Genomic DNA, 20,119 nt, shown 5'->3' with positions numbered 1-20,119 from the left:
CACCTTCTGTTTGTTAGTTTAGCGGCGTTCCTTGAGCTCGAGTGACGTTCGTACACTCCGTAACATCAGCGTGTACATCACGGTGAAAGCTTGAAACATCCCTCCTCCCTCACCACGAGATAACCTCGCGAGCAGACAGCGGAAGGGCAAGGTTCTCTCTGCGCCAATATTAAAAGAAGCGAGCGATCTGGCCGCCGACTTTTAAATGGGCTCGTTGCGCGCCTCGCGCCATCTCGCTGGTAATGAAGAAACGCTTATAGGCGTTAGAGTACTGCCAGCGGTAAAGGGTGTGTATATAACGCTCGCCGTTAGCTACGTGAAGTATCTGCGTTTTATGGCGTAGTGGTTAGCGCCACGCGCTGCGGAGCGAGAGGTCGCTGGTTCGATTCCACGCTTCAGAAGCATTTTTTTGAAATACTTTTCTTTGGGACTTCTATATATATACGCATACTTATACATATACCGTGCATGGCGGCGGCGACGGCGACGGCAAAAACCAGCCGAGACTGTCCATATAATTCCTATCGCAATAATAAAACCTTTCATTGTCTCACTTTTGTCTTTCGTTGTCGCATTGACTGCGAAATCAGTGACACACGCATAACTAAATATTTTTTTGCTTGTTCTTTTCCGCGGAATTTGTTGCTCACCGCGGAAAGATACACGCGAAAAAGGTATTAAGCCTTGCGGAGAGTAACTAGCAAATCATCCCTGGGGATAAAAAGTTCATCCGAATGGACTATTGAGTGGGCCGACCGTTCGCCCGGCGAGGTGCAACTGCGAAGACTAACGGTACCCGGTAAGGTGTAAATGTGAGGACAAAATGTTAGTCCATTGAGGTGAGCTGTGGGGACTAACAGTTGGCTGGTAAGGTGTAAATGTAAGGACTAAATGTTAGTTCATGGAGGCGATCTGTGGGGACTAACTGTTCGACCCGGTGCTGTTAGTCGTTAAAGGCATTAATGTTTGTCGCAGCCCCATTAGTCCCCAATGGGACGAACCACACACCCTTTTGCCTTAGAGTGTACAGACATGTTCCTTGCGCCTCGGGATTCATGTACGGCATCCCGTTATCGTGTGGCCGCTTTTACGTTGGCTAGATGGGTAGATGTTTGAATCTGCACCTCTATAAAAACAGGAAAGCAGTCAAAGGTGCTGCACTGTCTACACACTTAGGCATGCATTGCAGGGACTGCGGATGCTCCGCGTATTTCACAGGCACTGCAGTTTTGTTCCGTCACTCTGACAAGATTACAAGGAAAATTTGCTCGGCGTCCCATATCAAAAAGGAGGCTCACAGGTGAGAGAGCTAGACGACGATTGCCCTAATAGATAAAGAGGTATCTTTTCAGGACAACACAGCCTAGCGCCTTGCAGGTTTCGACAGATATCTTTTGACACCTCGTCATGGTATCAGGCCAATTTTTAAGCAATGTGTGAGGAGTGACGTTGAGATTTATATTTTGCGTAGTGACGCATGTGTGGTACTCTGTATGTTGTTTTGTTCTGTTTCCTTCATTTAACATTAGTTGAAAGTTAGCACTTGTGTCGTGTTCTTCCCTCTTTGTCTCCATCGCCAGTGAGCACTTTCAGTAACGATGAACACATAAGGCATCAAGTCTGCCATAAGGAGACCCTTGCAATGATTGAAAGAAAGCAGGTGACATTTAAGGGCTCGTTTTGCACGGCAAGCTGCTATGAGATCACAACCTGGAACGTTTTTGGCGCCGTAGTTGTCCGCTGCTGCCGCCGGTGTCCGTAACCACTATCGCGCGGAATAAGAAAGAAAAGGAAATAAGCAAAATATCCAGAATGGAACGAGGTTCGCACCTGGGCCTTTTGCGTGGGAGCCCAGTATTCTAACTCACAGCTATTCCGGTGCTTGAACCTGCTTTGCAAAAATATCCTGTACAGGCTTCATGTCGGGAACGAACCACATTAACATAGGTAATGTAGTGTGGTAGAAGAGTAAAATAGCAACCAGGTATCACACGATGCGAATTGAGAATCGCGTGGGTTGTTGAATGCTTCCAACCCATTACAAAGGTCTCTGTCATAATTCTTCATCGTCATCAGCCACAGCGTCAACAAAGTGCACATAATGCCTTACAGGTGTTTAGCGGCTGCCACGGTTCTCCGCAGAATGAAGAAAAATTGCATAGTGGCAGCTTTCATACTTGAAAAAAAATTATGATTATTTATAGCGTTGGGGGTTCCTCGCAAGTGCATTTCTATTGGTTCCCAAGGAAGGCCTAAGGCTCCCATGATGAATTTCGTCAGGGTCTCAATAAAGTTAATCCCCCTTCTCACTCTCTTTCTCACGTTAACCTATGGATTAAAGCGGGGTGGGAGAGTTAAATAACCGCCTGGGGTTACACAATGCGAATTACGTAACTAGCGGTTCGTTTAAAGCTTCCGACCCATTACAAAGAGCTCACCCATAATTCTTCATCTTCATCAACCGTCGCAACAACAAAGTGGACAGAATGCCTCACAGATTTCACCTCGCTTCTCCACAGAATGATGAATAATCTCGCGGTGGGTGCTTCCCAAGTTCACAAAAACTATGGTTTGTGGTGTAGTGGGTACGTTGCTAGCGTACCTGTTAGTAGCCACAAGACAGTTTATAACGGGCTCTAGAAATGCCGCTTTTCCAGCGTTCGCTGTGACTGTGCTGCGCTTTCCGCGCAGGCATGGCGTTTTTTTTTTTCTTTGTTAGACAGAATATTATTGAGAAGTAACAGACAATAATCACAAAGAATGTATAGGGGATGTTATTTGTAGTAATTAAGATATAAATGTAAAGAAAGTAAAGTGGGCGAAAAGATAACTTGCCGCCGGCAGGGACCGAACCTGTACTTTGCCTATAGTTTCCTTGGCATTATTGTGTGTTAGTTCTCATTGTTATGTCTAGAGCACTGGCCTACGCCAACTTCAACACGACTCGCTACAAAGACGCTGCTGCGGTTTCTTAGAGGAAGTGAATGGAATAACATATATAGAGAGCCTTTTTGAGATGAGCTTTGCAGTGTCGTCACAGACATTCCTTCGGGCCCTGATTTCCCATCCCAAGTGAATGGTAGCCAACTCGAGATGTGCTCTGGTAAACTCTCTGTACTTTCTTTACTTCTCCTTCTTTCTCTTTCATGTCGAGTATTTCTCTCTTTCTTCTCTCATCCATCAGCAGATTTTGGTGCTGAGCCATATTATCGCGAGGATTGCTGATTATCGCGTAATTTTTTCTCACTTATTCAAAACCACTTTAGTGTATCCCTTACAAAAATATCTGGTAACATTAAGTTAATGGTCTAAAGACAATTGCTAGTAGAACCTACCAACAATCAGAGTGTCTACAAACTGTCTTTACGTCTGTACCAACGATCTGTCAACGCTCTGGCTGCAATTCGCCACCAACTTTGAACAGACTCATGTTCATAGGCTGTCTGGTGACCTCGTAGTAACCAACTATCAACAATGTTCAATAGACGCCCTAGTAACATTCTCTCAAAAGAAATACTGTCCATGAGCAGTCTGTTAACCATCTAGTAACCTGTGTCTTAATACACTCTGCTAGCAGTTGGTTACAATAATTTTACTGAAGCATGCTTATACGCGCTCTGTTAACGATTTGTTGGTTGGTCCACGGTGTTTAACGTCCCACAGCCAGTCAGGACACCGTGTCGAGGGCTCTTGATAACTTCCACCGCTTCGGGTTCCGTAACGTCCATTGACTGTGCGCAGTACACGCACCTCTAGCATTTCTTCTCCGCCGAAATGCGACCGCCACGTCCAACATGGAACATCCGTCTTTCGGATCAGCAGTCGAGCACCTTGACTAAGTCACCGCGGTGACTACGAACATGCCTTTCGGTAACATGCGTATGCGATATGTGTGAACGTGTTGCTTCTAGAAGGCAACGCAATCTAGGAGATGTGTGAGCGAGAAAAAATTGACGGAAGGTTGCATTAAAAATCTTTATTTGGAGTAGATTTCACTAGTGGTTTAAAACTATTTACATCCATTAATAGACACACAATTCATTTATTGAATATGGAAAACAAAAGAGCTCGAAGTGACCACATTTGGAACGCACTCATGGTTTACAGAATCATTTGAACACATAAATTACCATTAGCACAGTTGAACGCCGTTGATATCACAGTAAAATAATATATGAACCTTTGCAGAAAGCGCATAAATTAAGATATTGCACTAGAATTATATTTAGCCAAGTGAACTTGCTACATCCGCATTAAATAATATAAAGTTCAATTTTAGAAATAACACTAGTTATAAGACACCAACTAAAATGAAACGTTTGGAAAGTTAGTAGCTATGACGTCACATCTCAGTAGCCCATACTGTCACATGATACCTCAGGTAAGAAGAAAAAGAAACAGCGCGAGGCATCCAAACAAGGCCCACACACACACACATACACACACACACACACACTCACACACACACACACACACACACACACACACACACACACACACACACACACACACACACACACACACACACACACACACACACACACACACACACACACACACACTGCTACGCTCGAGGTCTTATTCTAACGAACACATGAACCATCCCGCAAATCGTACATGAAAACCTGCCATGTGTGCCCGTTCGATTGGTAAGAAAGTAGAAATATAAGACCAAGTGAAAAAGTCAAGCACACCATAAGAACAGAAGACACAAGAAATGGCGGTCAATAGCTAATATTTAGAATAGATTAGATGAGATAACAAAAGACCGATGAGACGTAAGAGCAGTCAACGAAAGGCCTTATCTGTAGCTTGAGATTCGCGAGCGCTGCTGGTTTCTCGCTGCGGTGGTCTCTGCCGAAAACAGTGACGGATTCTTGCCACGTGTCGGTGTTCTTGCCGGGAACACTTCCTTAGTATTTTCGCGACATCGCCTTCTATATCCTATATCCAGCAGCGGTCAGACTGGCTCTCGCCACAACAGCGGCCCAGGTCGCGCGAACTGCACAACCACATGTGGCTCACACGAGGAAAGTTCCACAGCGCTTCATTTCACCACAAACGATGACATCGGTATCATGAACCTACAATTACGTAGTATCAATCAAACAAATCCGCAAACGTAAATGAATGTTTTGAAAAGCACACGAGAAATCGAAAAACGTGCGAGCTACGTGGAACCTTGCCCACTGCGCGACGACGAGGTCAGACGAACAGGTCTGAACAGGATCTCTTGGGCACACAGCTTTTGTGACGTTGGGCGCCGGGTGCCGGAGGAGAGAAGGGGGAGAATACCTTATCAGGCGAGTTTCGGGACAATGGGCCGCGTTTATCCCCACAGCACAGCCACTCCGCAGCAAGCCATTTGAGGTGTTATTCTGAGACCCCCGTGAAAGAAAAAAAATGTAGAAGATGAAAAAAAAACATGTTCCAGGTGGTCGTGAAAGCACGTGCACGGGTTGGAACTGCATTTTTTTATCGTACTTCACACGCAGGAATAATAATAATAATAATAATAATAATAATAATAATAATAATAATAATAATAATAATAATAATAATAATAATAATAATAATAATAATAATAATAATAATAATAATAATAATAAATTCAGCATTTTTAAAAGCGCCTGAGAAGCACTGAATGAAAGAGATGTTTTCTGCTTTCAGAGGGCAAAATTATTTGACAGCATTGCAGCTAATATGCGTATTACAGTTTACTTATCTGTGCAGCTTATGAGCTGCACAGATACAGTGCGTGGAAGGATGGAAGGGACGTAGTGCTGTCTCAGGTTTTGTTCAGCGAGCATTCAGAAGAACGTCTTACGCTAAAAGCATTCCTATGGGAATATTTCGGTGAATCCTGATGCTGGAGATATCAAGCCGATAGCGACCAATCAAAAAAAGCATATTAAAGAGAAGCATTGTGACTTTCCCCATGAGTTTAATGCTAGATGTTATCGAATTTCCGATCCTTGGGAGTGGAAATTCGATAACATCTACTTCGATGCATCTACCCTCTTAAGGTTACACCTATCATTTTCCTTCGATGAGCGTATGGCATCGAGGGAGTTAATTATTTTGTGATGGCCACCTTTGTGGTCCGAAACGTGATTGTGCTAGCGAGCACTGTTGATCATGGGGATAAGGGAAAACTGAAGAAGGAAGGAATGATACGCCTTCCCTCCCTGAGTCGTATGTACGGCACTGGCACTATACAGTGCGTGCCCACTTATTTGTGTTAGCACACCAATTCATGAAGGGGCTTCGGTGCGGGAGCTTTTCTCATATAAAGCCGCTGCATGCGTATATGCAACGAGGACCTGCATGGATGCCATATTATTACATCTGTGTAGGTCCTCGATCAGCACGTGCACAATTATATGTCAAGACATACGCGTTTTGGGGCTGAGAAAGTGCGGAAAGGTTTATTGATCCATGATTTCGCATCCCTATATAGCTAAAGCTAAATCATCTTTTCAAGTTACATTTAAAGTAGTACTTATAAATGAGGCCTTGAGGGGGTGTATTTAGAATAGTCTTTATACGTCAGTGGAGGGCTTTAGATGGTCTACATAAAGTAGTCTTTATAAAACAGTAAGAAGGAGGCCTTCAGACGGTCTACATAAAATAGTCTTTATACAAAAGTAATCATCATCATCATCAGCCTGTCTACGCCCACTGCAGGGCAAAGGCCTCTCCCATGTTCCGCCAATCAACCCGGTCCTGTGCTTTCTGCTGCCACGTTATACCTACAAACTTCTTAATCTCATCTACCCACCTAATTTTCTGTCTCCCTCTCACGCGTTTGCCATCTCTTGAAATCCAGTCAGTTACCCTTAATGACCACCGGTTATCCTGCCGACGTGCTACGTGCCCGGCACATATCCATTTCTTCTTGATTTCAACTATGATGTCCTTAACCCCCGTTTGTTCCCTGACCAACTCTGCTCTCTTCCTGTCTCTTAAGGTTAAACCTATCATTTTCCTTTCCATCGTTCGCTGCGTCGTCCTCAATTACAGCTCATGATTACTGAACTGGATACGGAAAGTAGAAGAGTAGGGGTGCTATGCAGGATGGCCCGAGTTTGCTCCGAGCTTGCATTACGGCAGTCATGACAGGAAGACAGTGCGAAGCACACTATAGCAGCGTTGATAAAAACGGCTACAAGATTGAGAATGGCGTCACAAACGCATGTGCGGCAGTTGCGGCGGTTTTCGCCACTCAGTCAACATTTTGACAGTGCAGCGATGTCAGCGTGATTGTCGAGCTATTTTTTTGCCAACTGATCATCGCGCCTCGCACGGGCGTGTTCGTGGGCGTTTGTCGTCTTTCAGAAAATTCTTTCGTTCCACCTGCAGCATGGAAATTTCCACTCTCGAAGGCAACAAGGGCGCACGCGCAGCACTCGGGTGCAGCTCGTTTCGCTTCTCTGGAATATTACAGATAAATAAACGGACAGGTTACTGCTATGCTTACATTACACGGCTGAAGATTTTTCTGTAGTAGCGAATCGGTAGAAACAATGCCTCCACAAACAAGTAAATAGTAAACAAGCAAATAGTTCTCGCCGAAAATCCCACCAGTGGCGCTTGCTTCATAGCTGTGAGTGGTACGTCGTGAGAGCGGTGAATTTGGATGCGGGACATCGTAGCCACGTGATGATATAACCTTTAGTTCTTCGTGCGTGTGTGCATCGTCTGTGCGATTAGGCTCGTAGATCAATCGTGCCGCCCGCTGGCGTTGCGTCGGGAGCACTGCTCCTCGGCAAGAGAAAACGCGGTGGGCGGACCCGCTCTTCGCCGCGGGCGTCTGTCAATCAAATTGATTGACGCGTGAACTCGGGCACAAGCTCGTTGATTCTGAAAAGGCCCCAGTTCAACTCGTAACTGTCATAGTGGCGGTGTGCTTGTCGAGTGTTTTATGCGGTGGACGCTACTCAGCAGCTTCTTCGCATATAAAATAATTTGGTCAGCTTGCACTACTTGTGCAAGGCAGGGGCCATCGGAGGAGCTTGTGATCACCTAGCTTCTTCCAGCTTTTTACGTGGCTCGTCTACTAGTTCAGTATGCTTGGTCTGCTTCGGAGTAATGACCGCGTCAGTTCGGTTTCAATATTCGTGCTATTGATTAGGAAGGTTTTAACTAACATGATATTGAATGTCCGTTCTTAATTGGTAATGTTTTAATTACGGCTGAAGATTTTTCTGTAGTAGCGAATCGGTAGAAACAATGCCTCCCCAAACAATTAGCGTCGTGTTAATTAGCACTAATTGTTGATGTTTTATTTACAGCGGCATTAATTACCCAGGTTTAATTCACAAGGTCCTGAATAGCACAGAGGTAATTAGCATAATACTAATTAGCACGATCCTAATTAACACGACTTCAGTGAGAAAAGTCTTCATTATCTTGGTTTTAGCTACACGCTCCTAATTAGCGTCGTGTTAATTAGCACTAAATGTTGATCTTTTAATTATAGCGGCATTAATGACTCAGGTTTGTTTCGCAAGGTCCTTAATAGTACAGAGGTAATTAGCATAATTCTAATGAGCACGATCCTAATTAATACGCTCCTAATTAGCGTCGTGTTAGTCAACATTACTTTATAGTGTCTTAATTACCACGACATTAATTTATCAGGTTTAATTCGTAAGGTCCTGAATAGTGCAGGTGTAATTAGCGTAATCCTAATTAGCACGGCCCTAATTACCACGATCTCCGTGAGTAAGGTCTTGATTATCTTCGTTTTATTACATGCTCCTAATTAGCGCCGTGTTAGTTAGCATGATCTTAATTACCTTGTTCCTAGCTTTACACAACTTCATTAGCATGGTCTTAGTAAGACGTGGATTAGTTAGGTCGGCCTTCGCATGATTTGGCCTAATCAGCTTCGTCATAGCACGTCCGCAATTAGCTAATCAGCCGGGCGCACGTGGTCTGGGAGCGAGCAGACGATGAAGAAGAGAACGACGAGGGCACGCGCCGGCCGAGCAACGCGCTAGAATGTACAGGCCGACCATGGTGATTATACACGTGGCCTCGGCGATTAGCTCTAGCCGCCGTGCTATAAGGCGCTCGGTCGGAACTAATCTCAGAGGACACGGTGCTGATTGTCCTAAAGGATACTTAGTGCAGACATTAAACGCTTAAAAATGAATTCAAACGGCCCGCGCACACATCAAAAATGTAGTTAGTAGATCTTTCTGCCACTTTTCTTACATGGGTGCACTTCTGCACTCAGTGGAACGACAAACATATGAAAGAAGTTTGACGACACCACCCAACCATCTCGACCGCCCTTGACGTGACGCCGCGTTCCATCGTAACCAATGGAACGGAGCGCACGCTGAGGGATGGATTTCACCTTCTCGTACTATTAGCTCGCCCAGAAGGGGGTGTCGCCAGAGCTCGGAAAGATCCCGAGTTTCGCCAAACTCGGGCCATCCTGCATAGCACCCTAGGTCTGAAAATTAATATGCATAAAACTAAAGTAATGTGGAACAATCTTGGCAGAGAACAGCGCTTTGCGATAGGTGGCGAGACACTGGAAGTTGTAAAGGAGTACTTCTACTTAGGACAGGTAGTAACCGCGGAGCCGAACCATGAGAGTGAAATAACTAGAAGAATAATGATGGGATGGAGCTCATTCGGCAAGCATTATCAAATCATGAATGGTAATCTACCGCTATCCCTCAAGAGGAAGGTATATAACAGCTGCATCTTACCGGTACTTACCTACGGATCAGAAACCTGGAGACTTACAAAGAGGGTTCAACTTAAATACAAATGTAAGAAGGAGGTCTTTAGACGGTCTACATATAAGAGTCTTTATAGAAAAGTAAGAAGGAGGTCTTTAGACGGTCTACATAGTATAGTTTTTATACAAAAGTAAGAAGGAGGTCTTTAGACGGTCTATTGACAAATGTTACTAGATCACAAATGTTACTAGATGGTCACCAATGTCAATAGATGGTTACTAGGTGGTCTACGCAATGTTACTAGCCATTTGCGTAAGGGTAGTTCGGACGCTTCCCAGATTAGATGGTTCAGAAAGTCATCACGGATGACTGATGTGCCTATCAGGCGATTCATAAATTTAGAAAATTGAGTGCTTAGCTCACTTTTTTAAGAGGACGAAAGGACAAGGATGTGTGCTTATCGATGCCATTTTGCGGTCAAGGCTTCAGCTATGCTTTCAAATTTGTAAGGCCACAGCAGAAATTGAATCCAGAATGATTTCAGTTTTGCTACGGAGCAGCCCACGGAAATACCTGTTTGAATCCCTGGTAGATTCGCTTGATTTCTTCTTTGCTGAATTTCGTGGACTTGCAGAGGACACCGATGGTCTCGGGCTTGCAGCGGACCACGGTCATCTCCAAGTCATCGATGGCCTTTTCTATAAAAGAAACAGATGGGAAAACACAATGAAACGAGAACATCGATATTTCCTATTTTTATCGTCATCTCTGATAAAAGAGGTGATATAAGGCAAAATTGTCCGATACTTCTCTTCCTGCATGTTTGATGCAAAATTTTCGCCACTGCCGAAACAACCATTGGCGGGATCCTATAAGCTTGAATCAGAAGTGATGAAAATTGCACATCATACACATTATAAGAGAAACACACAAGAAGAAGTTCGCGTTATAGCACAGATATGCCATAACGAGGATAGTTGAATTCTGTTCCATAACCTCTGAATTCCATTGCCCTTTTTAAAGCATTAGTGCACTGAAAAAGCTTAAAAGCTGACGAGTTGTATGGGCTCGAACAATGACGTCGCCAGCGTATGAAGTAGACAAGGGTCTGGCCGAAGGCGGGAGAGTGTCGAATGGTAATGCTGGATGTCGCCCAAATAGCAAATAGAACGGTGAATAACCAGCCGTGTCAATCGCGAAGAGTTATAAGCAAAGATGACAAATGGGAGTGCGTGGTCCCAGTCGCGGTGATCTGATGAAATGTACATTGAGAGCATCTGAGTAAGCATGCATTTGAGACTCTCGGTTTTGTTTTAAATTCGCGCGCTTTAAAGAAAGGCTGAAAAAAAATTAAACAGGGGAGTTATCTTAGCACAGAATAAAAGATTCGATGTTTCTGAACAAGCGCTACGACTTTTGGATTGAAAATTTTTCTCTAGAGTTACTATTTCAAAAGTTCATTAAGCATTATTTGTTAATTACCGAGCTTGGCGGACTGCAAAAAATATTCTGACGTGTTCTATATGGCCCAGAACAATACTGCGCTAATTGGAGACGAGTAGCACCTATGTTTATTATTTTTAAAACTTGGTACTTTTTAGCTGAAACACCCTGTATGGTCATATACATGTTCCACTTGGCCATTCATGCTTGTGGCCACCTCCTTCTGGTAGGATGTGCTGAATGCTTTGCGTTAAAAATATTATAAAAGAGAAATCTTGGACGAACACTCATGTTCAAAAATGCGTTGTCAACTATCTGTACAGTGCCATAGCAGGATATATGACTGTTTGAGGAAACTTGGGACATCTATGCAAGGCATAATTAACAAACTGATTTTCAGAGTCTTGCGTTGAAGTAAAACCTTGGTAATAATTGTTGTAAGGTATGCATGCTTGTGCGTTCGTGTGCCGTCTTGGGAATTGTATTTGCCCTAACCAAGTTGTGCCAATGAACCGGCAGCGGACTATGGCATTGAAGTATTATTCTTTGCCCTTATGTGCGAAGCAGCATAAAAAACTCATTAAGAGCAAGATTGGTGGAGCACAGTCACAGTGCTGACTGCCAATTGAAGGTTATTAGTAAAATCCACCGTTATGTTGCAGTTTCAAAAAGTAATTTTCATAGAGGAAAGGAAAAGGGGACACATCAGGTGTCTTATCACAGATGAATGTTACTTCTGCTGTCATGGCGAGTGATGGCGTGCTGGTTATATTGTTGCCAGACTTGCATACAGTGTGCCTCTAGATCTTCACCATCCTTCACTTCTGCATTTCTTGTAAATCCATCTTTATGAAGCAAATCTTTGCATGCACGCCCCTTGCACTGTAATGTTCAGTGACTTCCATATTCTTTTTTACATTGTTCTAGCGCTCCACAGCTTGGTCGTTAACATTGTCCTGCCTGATATTTCAAACTTCACTACAACCTATTAGTATCATCATCAGCCTGTCTACGCCCACTGCAGGGCAAAGGCCTCTCCCATGTTCCGCCAATCAACCCGGTCCTGTGCTTTCTGCTGCCACGTTATACCTGCAAACTTCTTAATCTCATCTACCCACCTAATTTTTTGTCTCCCCCTCACGCGTTTGCCATTCCTTGGAATCCAGTCAGTTACCCTTAATGACCACCGGTTATCCTGCCGACGTGCTACGTGGCCGGCCCATATCCATTTCTTCTTCTTAATTTCAACTATGATATCCTTAACCCCCGTTTGTTCCCTGACCCACTCTGCTCTCTTCCTGTCTCTTAAGGTTACACCTATCATTTTCCTTTCCATCGCTCGCTGCGTCGTCCTCAATTTAAGTTGAACCCTCTTTGTAAGTCTCCAGGTTTCTGCTCCGTAGGTAAGTACCGGTAAGATGCAGCTGTTATATACCTTCCTCTTGAGAGATAGTGGTAGACTACCATTCATGATTTGATAGTGCTTGCCGAATGAGCCCCATCCCATCCTAATTCTTCTAGTTATTTCACTCTCGTGGTTCGGCTCCGCGGTTACTACCTGTCCTAAGTAGACGTACTCCTTTACAACTTCCAGCGTCTCGCCACCTATCGCAAAGCGCTGTTCTCTGCCAAGATTGTTCCACATTACTTTAGTTTTATGCATATTAATTTTCAGGCCTACTCTTCTACTTTCCGTATCCAGTTCGGTAATCATGAGCTGTAATTCGTCTCCCGCGTTACTCATCAATGCAATGTCATCAGCGAATCGCAGGTTACTGAGATACTCTCCATTAACTCTTATCCCTAATTCTTCCCAATCTAGGGCCCTGAAAACCTCCTGTAAACACGCGGTGAACAGCATTGGAGAGATCGTGTCTCCCTGTCGTACGCCCTTCTTTATTGGGATTCTGTCGCTTTCTTTATGAAGGACTATAGTGGCTGTGGATGCGCTGTAGATGTCTTCCATTATGTTTATATAGGCTTCGTCGATGCCCTGATTCCGCAGTGCTTGCATGACTGCTGATGTCTCCACCGAATCAAATGCCTTCTCGTAATCTATGAAAGCTATGTATAGGGGTTGGTTGTATTCCGCGCATTTCTCTATCACCTGATTGATAGTATGAATATGGTCTATTGTTGAGAAGCCTGTACGAAATCCTGCCTGGTCCCTTGGTTGATTAAACTCTAATGTCGTATTAATTCTGTTAGCAATTACTTTTGTGAATAGCTTGTAGACAACGGACAGCAAGCTGATGGGCCTGTAATTTTTCAGGTCCTTGACGTCCCCTTTCTTATGGATCAAGATGATGTTGGCATTCTTCCAAGATTCTGGTATCCTCCCTGTCGAGAGACACTTCGTATACAGGGTGGCCAGTTTCTCTAACATAATCTCTCCACCGTTTTTCAACAGGTCTGATGTTACCTGATCCTCACCAGCGGCTTTGCCTCTTTGCATTCCCTTTAGGGCTTTCTTTACTTCTCCTGTTAATACTGGTGGGATGTCAGATTCCTCTGGGATATTACTATTCGAGGAATTAGAGGGTGTTAAATGGGATGTAATAGGGCTCAGTGAGGTTAGGAGACCACAGGAGGCTTATACAGTGCTGAAGAACGGACACGTCCTATGCTATCGTGGCTTAGCTGACAGAAGAGAACTAGGAGTGGGGTTCCTTATTCATAAAAATATAGCTGGCAATATAGAAGAATATTATAGCATTAATGAGAGGGTTTTATGTATCGTGATTAAGTTTAATAAGAGGTACAGGATGAAGGTGATACAGGCCTACGCGCCTACATCGAGCCATGATGATCAACTGGTTGAACGCTTCTACGAAGACGTAGAATCAGCAATGAGTAGGGTAAAGACACAGTATACTGTACTGATGGGCGACTTTAATGCAAAAGTAGGCAAGAAGCAGGCTGGAGATCATGCAGTTGGGGAATATGGCATCGGCTCTAGAAATGCCAGAGGGGAGTTACTAGTAGAGTTCGCAGAACGCAATAATTTACGGATCTTGAATACCTTCTACAGAAAACGGACTACTCGTAAGTGGACGTGGAGGAGTCCTAATGGCGAAACTAAAAATGAAATAGACTTCATAATGTGCGACCACCCGGGTATTATACAGGATGTGGAAGTAGTTAACAAGATCCGATGCAGTGACCATAGAATGGTAAGATCTAGAATTCAACTAGACGTGAGGAAGGAACGGCAGAAACTGATACGCAAGAAGAAGCCGATTAATGAACTAGCTCTGCGAGGGAAAGTACAAGAATTCAGAGTTTCACTTCAGAATAGGTACGCGGCTTTAACCGAGGAAACCGACCTTAGCGTTGACGCAATGAATGATAATCTGACTAGTATCATTAAGGAGTGTGCAGTGGAAGTCGGGGGTACAGTCGTTAGACAGGACACTGGTAAGCTATCCCAAGAGACGAAAAACCTCATTAAGAAACGTCAAGCTATGAAAGCCTCAAATGCAACAGACAAAATAGAGCTGGCGGAGCTTTCGAAGTTGATCAATAGGCGTAAAGTAGCCGACATAAGAAAGTATAATATGGAGAGAATTGAGCATGCTCTAAAGAACGGAAGAAGCCTCAAAGCTACGAAGACAAAACTGTGCATAGGCAAAAATCAGATGTATGCATTAAGGGACAAGGATGGCAAGGTCACAACCAATATGGATAGAATAGTTGAGGTAGCGGAAGAGTTCTACAGAGATCTGTACAGCAGCCTATTAGTATATTGTATGCCAGATGACTCATTCGGTGTCTCCTTCTATGATTGGTGGTCCCCTTATATTTGCATGTAATGTTCGGCTCTTGTTTGTCGGTAAGCACCTAGCCCATTTATAACACGCCATCAATCAACTTCGCTGCTAAGTTAGGGGAAACTTTTTTACCAAGCTGACTAAGTCGAATAGTACTGAATAGGCATTTGGTGTCTGCTATATTTTGCTTCTTACAAACCGTGACATGTATCTCACAATCCCACTGTGAAACTGTTCAACTCTTTCGTGGTTTCTTACTTCAAAAGGAGCATTTGGCTGTCGTAGACAGCTTGTCAGTAAGTGTGGGTTTATAGTTATGCAAAAAAATATTTTTACACGTACATCCCGCAGTAAATATGCCTCTTTTAAAACAGAACATTTCTTGTAGCTGTTGTGTTCTGCAGGCTTTAGTGTAACCAGCTTCCACAACTGCAGTAAAGCGAAAGCACAGTGATGTTCTGAAGTTTGAAAACACACTTCGCTGTCAGCAGTGTAATTGCCTTTGTTTGTAGAGAAGCCTATGAACAGTAATTATAATATAAAAAATGCACTTACCAGCATATGAGATTGTACAATGCAAATTAAAAGAAAGCTACCCTTCAATTCTAGTGACGTGGTGGAATTTTGTTTAGGAGCAATGAAAATATGCTGCACGAAACGAACTTCCTAAAGCTGTTGGCATCTCACTTGGGTAAACAGAAAAAAATACTTCAAAATGCCTTGTAGTTTTTGTAAGTTTTCTTACTAAACATATTGTAGCTCAGCAGGCGAAGTTAAATAAGGGAGTTCGGCTAGTTTGTGTGATTGCTTTAGCTGTGACATGTCTCTCAACGCCTACACTGAACAGTAAAATGACGAGTGAAGGGGCAGAGGCAGCTCAATTTTTTGGCAGCTCTACTGCCAGAGTGCAATAGGCTACAGCTGACGAGATTGAAACTATCACACATGCAAGGAAGTCACCTTACGTGTAAGCCAATGCACTGAGCAATGCACTCTATTCGCTTGACTGTAAAACCTAAAAATGCAACTCGTGTTTTAACTACATATATGGGCTCTGACTGCTCTGTAGACAGACAGGCAGGAAGACTGCTTCATTTTGATGACTGGTGATAAATATGTAATCGTGCCATTATTGAACTCGCAGGGCAAGAAGTGGCACATCCTACTTACAACCTTACCGACAATGACTTCTGTTGCCAGTAAAATTATTTTGCTAGCCAGCTTAAATGTTAATTTATGGCACACTTATTGGAGTATTTGTTTGCACATTGGGGATACTTTGTGTTTGTGGGTGAATTTCAGCAGTTAAAGGCAAGACCTCTGCCCTGTTTCTCCTCTTATTTCTGTTATATGTATAGCTAGAAAATATGTTGCAGCCAAAATGGTAAAGCATGGTTCGCGCCTTTGCCATAGAAGGTATTCATAAAGTTCTGGCACAGCGTGTTTTCGTTCCTGCCCTCTTGTATTTTTACTGGGGAAGCAAAATGCTGGTCATGCACGGCAGTTATACCGATATAGAACTAATCAAACAATTTCATGATGACGTGTGCATACTTCGTTATATTTTTCTCGTAGAACTTTTAGTTATAAGGGCCCTGCCCTTCAGTCACAGGCTTCATCTGTCACAAATTGCCGGGCACGAATGAAAAGAACATCCTGGCCCCACTTCTGTCGAGGGAACCGAAGTCGCCTGGACAGCCGAAGGCGGGTGGTGCTACCAACAGTGAACGACTGTGATTTTAAAACGGGCAAGTGTATGTACTATCACGTTACGCTAATTTAGCACCAATTGAATTCACTAGTCAAGTGTTCAAATATTGTAACATATATCGAGTATAGTTATTGCCTAATGCACAGTTGCATTAAGTGAGCGCTGGATAAAGCTTGGGAAAGTTTGTAGGGTAATCACGTACTTTGGCGGTATTCATAGGGCACACATTCAACAATAAATTGTGATATCCTCCTTTACTGAGGGCGCATGCAGGTCCTTGACACGATTGGAACCCTTGAAAAGGAAAAGTACATTTTTAAGGCGCTCGAAAAACTTGGAATTGCTTTCTTTCCTTGAAAACTCTTGGAATGTTTTGGCATATGGTGTCTAATATCGACTATAGCAATTTTTTTCTGTGGTAGGTAAACATTCGTCAAGCAAACTAAGAGAATATGACGTGCTCAGTGATGGCTCCGCTACTGTGTTTACCTTGCTTGCATCTGTGTCGACACGGTGCGGCGCCGCTTCTGCGCCTGCGCGCAACGTCGACGCGACTAAACCGAGCGCCAGTGGATAAGGACACTCTCGCCCTCAGAAGACAAAAACTGTGTGTGCTCCAGCAATCAGTTGAGTTGTGCAGTTGTTGCTGTTATGTGGAAGCATTAAAGTTACGTGTACCCACATCTGGTGACCCGGAAAAAACGAACTTATCGCACCGCCATGGCCGACCAGGAAGCCCTCGCCGCTCTTCGCCAACAAGTACAAAATCTTCAAGAGCAACTGCAGGCCCAACAACCGGTAATCAAGAACCAAGAGCAGCAACTCCACCAACAGCAGCAACGCACCCAAAATGAACCACACTCATTTGACAATTCTGCGCAGCCGCACTCGGGCCACGCCTCCCAAAGCTCTGCTCCAGCGGACTCCACCAGTCCAGCGGCCACCGCCGACACGGACGTCTGTCGCGTCGCCATCAAGCTCCCACCGTTTTGGGCAGAGTGACCTGAGGTGTGGTTCGCTCATGTCGAGGCGCAGTGTTCCATGGCACGTATCACCCACGACCGGACGCGCTACGACTACGTCGTCGCCCACCTAGACTCTCGCTACGCAGCTGAGCTCCGCGACATACTCTCAAGTCCTCCAGCTGACGACTGTTACCTGCACCTGAAGAGGGAACTAATTCGACTGCTTTCACCTTCAGAAAACGAGAAAGTGCGTCAACTCCTTCAGCACGAAGCGCTCGGTGACCGCAAGCCATCGCAGCTCCTGCGCTTTATGCGTGCCCTCGCGGGCAGCACACCTGTTGACGACTCCCTTCTCCGAATAATGTGGCTTGACCGTTTACCCTCTCATACACAGGCCATCCTCCAGGTTCAGCAGAATCTGCCGCTGAACCAGCTCGCCGAAATCGCCGACCGAGTCGTCGAAGCCTCTCCATCGCCGCCACCACCAGGGTTGCCACTGACTTTCGAGTAAATGTCGCCAAACGACGAGCAGAAAGTCGCCAAAAGTCGCCATTTTTTACAAATTCCGCCAAAAAAGTCGCCATTCTAGATATGTGCGGCATATCCTAGTAATAAGAACTTCCACTGATGTATAGCCCCGTAGAATACAATGCCATTCAAAGCCCTTAAAGTATATTGACATTTCTCTATGCCAGGCGCATCGCCCCTTCACCATGGGAGTGCTTGGTGCACCTGGTTCTCCGACTAGCCGCAAGATGTGCGCGGAGGCGCAAGTATGAGAGGATAAAACGCTCATGATGTCCTTCCATCCCTGTCCGCTCGTTTCAAAGGTAAAAGTGTGGTAAACCTTAGGCGAAAGCCGCGAAGGCGTTGTTTGTAGACAGCTTTACATCCCCTCATATGAAAAAAAGGATTAACAGGTTTATTGAAAGTAGTAAGACAGAATGCTTACAGGTATCGTTCATTAGTGAGTCTTATGCCTTTCAGTGTGAACCAATATGATACCGGACGCCACTGTCCCTTTCATATATAATCACTTATATCTACCCGCGTCAATCCAGTGCGTTATAGTTGAACAGGTATACATTGTAAAATGTTATATAGCAATTGTTTTCATTGCACACGCTCACCGACAACAGTAGAAAATGCCTGAATAAATAATTTTTTATTGCACGAACACCCGCGTATCCGCCCATCTTCGCTATACGAGCTCGATTAGGGGATACTGCAGCGGTGAATAGGTCGCCAAGCTATTCAGAATAGTTGGAGCTTTGGCGGAACAAATGGCCGGAACACACGACCAACCCGTCATCTAGCCCCTTCAGAAGCGAAATGTTAGCGAAGCTCTGAAGCACCTAGATGAATTGAGGAGATACACACGAGTTACAGGACGGACATACAGAACGGCGCGCAATGTGTACCTCACAACCCAGAAAAATACAGAGAATAGTGCCGCTCATTCGTTGGGAAGGCACTGAGCTTAGGATGCATAACTCAGTGGAGACCTAAGCTGAAAATCGCCAAAAATTCACCATGTCGCCATTCGTAATTTTAGGTCGCCACGGGCCTCTCAAATTCGCCAATTTGGCGAAAAGTAGCCACCATTGGCAACCCTGGCCACCACTTGTCGTCCACGCCGCCGGCGCCCCACAGCCCACCCCCGAGCTCGCTAGCCGTATCGGCGAAATCGCCCGTCAGGTGGATTCTGTCCAAAGGCATCTGGATCAACGCCCGACGTTGCGTCCCGGAAAACGCCCCCAAAGCCGAGGCCGAAGCACCGATTCATCGCAAGAAAGCGACGACGGCCGCTGCTACTACCATCGTCGCTTTATTTGCTTTATTTGAATTGTTAATTTTCTTTCAAGTACTTATCAGTTCATGGGGTACTGAAGATGCAACGGGTGGATCATGTCAGATGGTTATCTTTTTAGAGCACAGCTCTTAGGCAGCCGTTCCTGCGCTGAGCGGCGTCGTCGTAACCAGGTGAGCGAAAGTGGGCGGAGCGCAACTGAGGATGAAAGACTGCGACAGCGAGGGGAGGAGGGAACGACACTGGCGAGACGACAGGTTCCGCGGGGCCACAGTAGCGCGCGCCGATGACTTCATCACTAAGGTATGCGGCGAGGGCGTCTGCCGATATCATATATGGAAATAAAGCGCTGCTTGAACGGAGGCCTGTCTTCTGCGGCGGCTGTTGTGGAACGCGCTCAGGCGCTGCCTTCCGCAGTCTCCCAGTTAGCGAGGCAGTCACGCTACGCTCCGTCTGCGGCAATTGATGCCACTTGGGCTGCACGATACTGTCCGCGCCAGTCACGCTACTCACGGCGCTCTCTTCTTGAGGTAATCCGTGTACCTGTATACAAAACAGTATCGGCCAGTTATTTCTGAACAACGAGCGACACCACTGGTGGAAGTGCTGCCGCTGCAAGGCCCTAAACAGCTACGCTCAGAATTCTTATTAGGCAGTATCATAATCGTCGGTGAATTTTTTAGTCTATGTTATACCGTTGTCTATGTCATACCGTACGT

General features: G+C 44.9%; 1 protein-coding gene across 3 annotated transcripts in view; it reads right to left on the bottom strand.

Annotated features, from left to right (window-relative positions):
- LOC119375883 (Kv channel-interacting protein 4) overlaps nucleotides 1-20,119 on the bottom strand; it is a 380,219-nt gene that overhangs the window by 137,355 nt on the left and 222,745 nt on the right. For all 3 annotated transcript variants that reach the window (XM_049411313.1, XM_049411314.1, XM_037645918.2), the window contains one exon: nucleotides 10,275-10,399. In XM_049411313.1, coding sequence (XP_049267270.1) covers nucleotides 10,275-10,399 — 125 coding nt within the window. The remainder of the gene's footprint in view (nucleotides 1-10,274; nucleotides 10,400-20,119) is intronic.

Source organism: Rhipicephalus sanguineus, unplaced genomic scaffold, assembly GCF_013339695.2.
Source record: "Rhipicephalus sanguineus isolate Rsan-2018 unplaced genomic scaffold, BIME_Rsan_1.4 Seq10031, whole genome shotgun sequence".
Lineage (NCBI taxonomy): Eukaryota > Metazoa > Arthropoda > Arachnida > Ixodida > Ixodidae > Rhipicephalus > Rhipicephalus sanguineus.
Note: the sequence above shows the minus strand (reverse complement) of the source record. Positions and strands in the feature narration are given on the sequence as shown.